The sequence below is a fragment of the Penaeus chinensis genome, chromosome 8, assembly GCF_019202785.1.
Source record: "Penaeus chinensis breed Huanghai No. 1 chromosome 8, ASM1920278v2, whole genome shotgun sequence".
NCBI lineage: Eukaryota > Metazoa > Arthropoda > Malacostraca > Decapoda > Penaeidae > Penaeus > Penaeus chinensis.
Window position 1 is genome coordinate 41,658,604 of NC_061826.1, and position 7,500 is coordinate 41,666,103.

Genomic DNA, 7,500 nt, shown 5'->3' on the forward strand with positions numbered 1-7,500 from the left:
GACTTCGTCCAGTCACCCTCTCGCCCTTTCTCTTCCTCCGTCCTGGCCTCAGGGGACTACCAGCAACTCGAGTTGCCGAAGGACCTTGCCTTTGAGGACGAGGCGCTCCACTGGCCTGACGTCCCTGAGGCTACGAAATACCAGGTGGAGTGGCGACCTCGCTACGAAGGCGGCCTCTTGGAAGGAGGTCTGGAGGAGGTCACTGGCACGACCTGGCTGACGCAGGACCTCGCTCCGGGGGCGTGGGTGGTGGAGGTCAGGGCAGCCTCGGACACGAGTGTGAGCAAGGCCGCAAACATCAAGATATCGAAAATTGGTGAGCTTGTACTTCTGTGTACACGAATGTCATTAATTTAATTCAAGGCTTTTTTATGTTTTACTTTTTTTAATTATATTTTTTAGGCGTTGTAGTTCTGATTTCTTGCTGCCGCGTCTTCTGCTTTTCAAAACATTTTTAGATATTATTGGAGTTAGTCAATGCCCGTGGATAATCAGTGAACACTTATGCCAAAAGAAAAACGGACCGACAATATGTGTCTATTACATCTATCTATCCCCATATCTATGTATAATCTACATGTACTTCACCCACCAAGATCTTTTTTTTCTTTATTCTCGCCTCCACTAGGAATCGCATTCGACCAAGCGACGCAGACAAACAACAGCCAGCTGGAGGTCAGCTGGTGGGAAGAGCCCGTTCCCTCTTGCGTACAAACCCCCTGCGAATACTGTATTACCCTTTCAAATAACGAGAAGGTGACGTTTTACACCCAGTCGTGTTCGGGACGTAAAGGGGACTGCTCGCAGTCGTTGGACGTGGGAGGAGCGTCGGAAGTCAACGTGGCGGTGAAAAGAGAAACGTCTTCGTGGTCGGCGAAACTGAGAGTCTACGATTTCCCGGGTGAGTGGCTTCGAGAAGGACCGCGGAGGGAGGGGGTATTCGGGTCGTTGATTGTTATTATTTTTTAATAATAATCATTTTTCTTTTTATAGGATTACTTGGGCTGTGCTCTCTCTTATTTTCTTTTATCTCTCCATGAATATTGTCATGTCATGTGGCATTACTGTGTTTATTGCCATTAGGCTATTGTGATTACTGACATTATCGTTCTCAGTATATCAAAGGAAATTTAACCAAACTAATTACAGAAAGAATAACGAAGAGAACAACGATAAAAACAACAAATGAGAACAAAAATAAGGAATATGAAATGAAGGGGCAAGTTGCCGAGTAGATCAGTGTACAGCTGGGGACAAATGAAAGGCCTACCGCATTGCCAGCTGACTCATTTGCAGGTGTTCTCCACGTTGTCATGTCTCAAGAGGCTGCCAGCTTAACAATTCGTCTAAAGATGTTTAACTACTATGGTTGTCTCGAATGGCGTGGGTCAGATTCTTGTGCTGAGACTTCCAGTAGGCACTTTATTATTGACATTAGTGGCCTTTGGGAAACTCACATAACACTACAGAAGACACCTTGTTGAATATGATGTTGACGTTTCAGTTGTCCCCGACGGTATAATGACAAAAGAAAGAAAAATATTCTAATAGAAATGTGACAAAAATAAAAAAACATCTTTATTCCAAATAACAACAGTTCAAATACCAACGAAGGCCCAAGCACAAGGCCACAGCACCCGTGGAGGCGCAGACTCCAGGCTCCCCCACCAAGCACGGGAGCACATTTCCGGCCAGGCAGACCGACGCTCGCACTGACCCCCTCCTCCCCCGCAGCCGTGGCCGAACTGCGCCAGAGCTTCTCCTCGGGCGGCGAGGCGGTGACGCTGTCGTGGGCGGAGACGAAGGGCGCCAAACTGTACAACGTCACCCTGTTCGCCGACGCCGCCTCGGCCTCCGTCAGGCGGACTGAGATGATCAGCCGGCAGACGTGAGTCGCCGGCCGGGAGGGCGTGTGCGTATGCGTGTGTGTGCGTGTGCATTTGCGTATGCGTGTGTGTGTGTGTCCGTGTGCATTTGTATGTGTGTGTGTGTGTGCGTACGTTCGCGTGTGCATGTGCGTGTGCTTGTGTGCATGAAGAAAAGTTAATATGTTTTTGCTTTCGCGTCCCAGAGCAACTCTTACTGCAACTGTTAAACCGTGATAATGGTAACTGACAGTAAAAAAAAAAAAAAACAGAATCTTGGTGTAATTACCAAAATGGCCAGGAGGGATAACAATTATTAGTCTAATGCTGATAAATGAACAATAATAATGATTCACAACAAGAATAGTTATGATTAATCCCATATAGATAGCACCAGTATGAAACACATGAAATATCGTTACAAGTACATAATATGAATACAATTAAAAAAAAAAAAAAAAAAAAAAAAATATATATATATATATAATTATATTTTTTTCTACTGACCAGATATACTTTGACTGGAAGCAGTCTGGTAGGTGACGTGTTCCAAGTTCAACCCTGCGCTGATATATCCAACTGCGGCGACCCCCAGAGTATCACACTGCAGATCACTCCAGATAAGGAAGGTGGGGGAAAAGAGCGAATAGATAAGTGGCAAAGGGGGAATGAAAGAGGGTGGGGGTAGGGAAGGGAGGAAGGGAGACAGAGGGAAGGGAAGAAAAGGAGAGAGACAGAGGGAAGGGAAGAGAAGGAGAGAGACAGAGGGAAGGGAAGAAAAGGAGAGAGACGGAAGGAAGGGAAGTGAAGGAGAGAGACAGAGGGAAGGGAAGAAAAGGAGAGAGACAGAGGGAAGGGAAGAGAAGGAGGGAGACAGAGGGAAGGGAAGAAAAGGAGAGAGACAGAGGGAAGGGAAGAGAAGGAGGGAGACAGAGGGAAAGGAAGAAAAGGAAAGAGACAGAAGGAAGGGAACGGACAGAGACGGAGGGGTGAGGGAAGGAGGGAGGGGGAGAGACAGAGGGAAGGGAAGGGAGGGAAGGGGGAGGGGGAGAGACTGAGGGAAGGAAGGAGGGAGGGAGACAGAGGGAAGGGAAAAAGGGAAGGGGGGGAAGGAATGCGGGGAGGAGAGAGGGAGGGAGAGCGACAAATGAGGGACAGATGTGGGTAGATGAGATCCCGTGATTGTTCCACGTGCATTCAGGCGTGTATTAAAATCACGTGACATTTCCTCAGAAGAAAGTGCTTTAGTTACCAGTGTATAACCCTTGCATATTCTGTCAACGAATAAAAGGGGTCTATCATCCGTTTATTTTATTTTTTTCAGAATTAAAAACTAGTTCTGATCAGCTGATTACGAGAAAACAATCAACTGAAATCAGAACCTTTCAAATGCTTGCTTGTAACCCTTTCCGAATCTAGTTTATGGATAAATCACAAAACATTGTTTTCTTCTTAGGTGTAACCTTTCAACCCATATTTATTATAAACATCGACTGAGCACATACCACAAAGTTTACTAATTACCTTTATAAATACCATGATAAAGATTCTCCTATTAACCGCTATTAACCTCTGTCCTCCGAAAGACAAGACGGTTGTCATCATCGTCTCAGTCGTCGGCGGGGTCGTGGGGGTCGTCGTCATCGGCTCCCTCGTGGCTGTTGCTGTGTGAGTTATCTTGTGTCGTGTCAGGGGAAGAACCTTAGGTTTTCAGTAATTTAGTTTTTGTATTGATTTTTGGATATACTTTTACTTCATATTTTATAGCTGATTTTTTTTTTTTTTTTTTTTTTGTGGCTCTTCTCTGTCTATTCTTTTGACTGGTCGTTCTATTGTTTGAGTTTAGCTGTTTAATTAATCTGTTGTTCTTCTAAATTATCGTAATTTAGCTGTACACGATTTACTAAATCCATTCCGTAAAAATCTTACACAGAGTAAATTATAATGATAAGCTCAAGGTCTTAAAATTCATTAAGATTTTCGAATTATTCTTCTGATCCGCAATTTAACAAGGATAAAAGTTTCGATTTAACTTCTTTTCATTTTTCAGGAAGATGAAGACAAAGAAAGAGAAACAAAAATTACGTCGACAGGAAGAACCGCCAGTGGCAGTAAGGAGAGAGAGAGAGAGAGAGAGAGAGAGAGAGAGAGAGAGAGAGAGAGAGAGAGAGAGAGAGAGAGAGAGAGAGAGAGAGAGAGAGAGAGAGAGAGAGAGAGAGAGAGAGAGAGAGAGAGAGAGAGAGAGAGAGAGGGAGGGAGGGAGGGAGGGAGAGGAAGAGAGAAAAAGAGCGAGGGAGAGAGGGTTGGGGGAAGGGAAAAAAGGGAGAGGGAGAGGGGAAGAGAGGGAGAGGAAGATAAAAGGAGAAGAGGAAGGGAGAGGAAGAGGAAGGGTGAGAAAGAGGAAGGAAGAGAAAGAGGAAGAGAGAAAGAGGCATGGAGGGAAAGAAAAAGAGAAAGAGAGAGAGAGGGGGGGGGGGGGAGAGGAAGGAAGGTAGGAATGACGAGGAAAAAAATAAAAATTAATAACTTTAAAAAAAGAAGAAAAACATTCACATATTTCGTAAATTCAAGAACAGCAACTTACCATACAAAAAAACAAACAGACATAAGAGTTAACTTCTAAAGCCAAAATCACCTGTATTTTACACACACACACACACACACACACACACACACACACATATTTTTTTTTTCTTTTCTTTCTTTTTTTTTTCTTTTTTCTAACTCAAGTAACTCTCCACATCTCCGTCAGCTCCCAGTCTACGACGAGTGGGGGGCAAGGCGCCTCGGTCACAGAACTGGACCTCCATCGCAAGTGTGTTTATTTTTTGTTTTTTGCTTTGTGTCATCTATTTATTTGGGTACGATGGGAAATTGAGTAGATACGGGAAATTATTATTATTATTATTATTATTATATTAGGTGAAAACAATGTAAGTCTGATAACATCTTGGTGTATTTGGAATCTTGCAAACATACCGATATTTTGTTTCAGCATTAACAGGTGGGGAAGGCGTGGTAGGGTATCAGGTATTTTGTGAAAATTGCGAGATGAACCAAATCTATTCCAGTGAAGATTATTCACAATATTAGAGGACTTTCCTGCCCATGACCCCTTCATAGGTGGTGTCCTCCCCGCCTTCACTCGTCATATGTTTTGTTAGGATATAGCCCGGGTAAACACGTTGATTCAGTACAGTTCTGGGTAAAATCTTATCTTGGAGCGATTCTTCCAGACGTGAATCCATAAATACATCAGCTATGCTTCGTTATTCTTATGAATAATAATAATTTCCTAGTACTGCATTCGGGGTCTTTGAGGGAGCTAGCTTGAATTTTTAGCTCCTCCCACTCTGGCTAGGCGTCTATTGTCACGTGATTACCTTCTACAATTCCAATTGGCTCTCATGCAACTACGTCAGTGTGAATTGTTTCATCTCGCTCAAATACGAAGCTGATGATTAGTTCATCTGCTTTCTCGCGCTAACGTCTACCGCTACAAATACATCCAATTTTAGTTTCTTCTTCTTCTCATTATTATTATTTTCTTGATTCTCCCTTTCTCGTTTTGTTATTGATTTGCATCTTAATCCTAAACTGTATACTATGTCCTACGGTTAACGTAGGACATAAAAAAATTAAAAAAAATATTTATTTATTATTATTATTTTTTTAGGACAATTGGAAAAAAATTATATATTTTTTTATTCTCTATATTTTTTTAATTAAAAAAATATTTAAAAAATATTTATTTAGTTATTTATTATTATTTTATTTTTTAGGATAATTGACTTGAAACGCCTCTCTCCTCTTCAGGTCCCAGTCTACGACGAGTGGGGGGCGCGGCGCCTCGGTCAAAGAACCCAACCGCTATCTCAGGTTTGTGAGGTTTTATCTACATATTAATCTAATTATTTAATCATTTACTTATATATTTACCATTAACCCAATCACCACGGCTTTATGCACTGTCCCGTGTAGTTTTTTTTAATGAATTTTGTTACACACAGATGGCTCCACATGTCCTTAGCCAGTAAGAAGTCTATCAGTAGAGCCTTATGACCATTCCTGATTTCCCTTTTCCTTGAACTTGCGGGAAAATGTGTTTTTGTGTCTTGGACTATCGATATTGTTATTATTCTTGCCGATATTATGATTATTAAAATGTTATTCAAGTCTTGGTAACATTAAAGACAATGAATTAATACAAAATAAACTCCAAAAATCAAGCACTTGTGGAGCCATCTGTGTGTAAATACAATAAATAAACTTATATTACAGTGGCATGGCATGTACTATTGTCATCCCTGCTGATTGGGTTAATAATTATACTGATAATAATAATAATGATGATAATGATAATGATTAATGATGATGATAATGGTATACTAGTTGTGATAATAACAACAACAATAATAATATTATTTATAATAATAGTAATGATAATAATGATGATAATGATGCTGCTGCTGATGATGATAAAATAATGACAATACTAATACTAATATCATTATTATTATCATCACTGATATCATCTTTATTGTTTGTTGTTATAATTATGATTTGATAGCTAATTGTTGTTAATTATGTATTCATTATCATCATCATCATCATCATCATCATTATTATCATTGTTATTATTACAATTTTCATTATTATTTTTATGATTATTACCATTATTATAATAATAATTATTGTCATTAATTTAATTATCAATTGTATTATTATTATAAATAAATAATTAATTAATTATTTAATGATATTATTAATATATTTATTTTATCAAAATGCGAATAGATAGTAACTTTGGTAAATGACGCCCAGTTTTCAAAAACCATATACTGTAGTTACGTAATTAGAATATGGTTAAATTATCAAATACCTTGTTTGGCGTCACTTCTTTAATCATATAAGGTTAAGATAACTAACACTTGCATCAAGAAAGGTATTCATTTTTGTATATCTATATATTTGTGTGTATGAATATATATACATATGTGTGTGTGTGTAATTTCTATTTATATACATATTTATCTCCAGTCACCGCCCTTGCGGCAGTGAATGAAATGAAACTGAAGTCTTCGTGACGTGGCAGGAGCCTTAAGAGGATTCAGACGTCCTCAGCTTAAGGTACAAATATCATCATTATAAAAAAAAGTCGTGACAGAGTTGCACAGAAATAAACACGGAAAATAACATTTGTTATACAGCGACATCTGGCAAATCAGAAAAAGAAGAGTGACTTTTCCATATGTAACATCATAATTTTAGCAATGAAAATGTAAAAAAAGTAAATGCTTCCTATAATAAACAATGTAACTGAAAACTGATTTCAACTTGCCTCTCATTTTCCAGGAGGGATAAGAATTAAGTCATAGAAAATGGAAAACTGTAGGAAAGATATGATACAGCCCTTATTTTGCTTATATCCAAAATAGGGCATAAATGTGTAGCAATTTATAGCAATAAACTATTGGATAGACTTTATACAACACTTTCCAATTTAACTTCAACATATGTGCATCTCTTCCTTAACTCTACACAACGAGAATCATAAACTTCCATGAAAATGTATCCACTGTCAGCGCCATCCCTTGGTTCTAAATTGTGCTGCTCTTTACTGCCTATGTCTTGC

General features: G+C 39.5%; 1 protein-coding gene across 1 annotated transcript in view; it reads left to right on the plus strand.

The window, feature by feature from the left end:
* Window positions 1-5,927, plus strand: part of LOC125027897 — a 29,339-nt gene extending 23,412 nt beyond the window's left edge. The window contains exons 24-33 of the mRNA XM_047617028.1: window positions 2-316; window positions 629-901; window positions 1,297-1,413; window positions 1,505-1,516; window positions 1,615-1,888; window positions 2,394-2,494; window positions 3,452-3,533; window positions 4,618-4,680; window positions 5,682-5,744; window positions 5,876-5,927. Coding sequence (XP_047472984.1) covers window positions 2-316; window positions 629-901; window positions 1,297-1,413; window positions 1,505-1,516; window positions 1,615-1,888; window positions 2,394-2,494; window positions 3,452-3,533; window positions 4,618-4,680; window positions 5,682-5,744; window positions 5,876-5,927 — 1,352 coding nt within the window. The remainder of the gene's footprint in view (window position 1; window positions 317-628; window positions 902-1,296; window positions 1,414-1,504; window positions 1,517-1,614; window positions 1,889-2,393; window positions 2,495-3,451; window positions 3,534-4,617; window positions 4,681-5,681; window positions 5,745-5,875) is intronic.
* The last annotated feature ends 1,573 nt before the right edge of the window (window positions 5,928-7,500 follow it).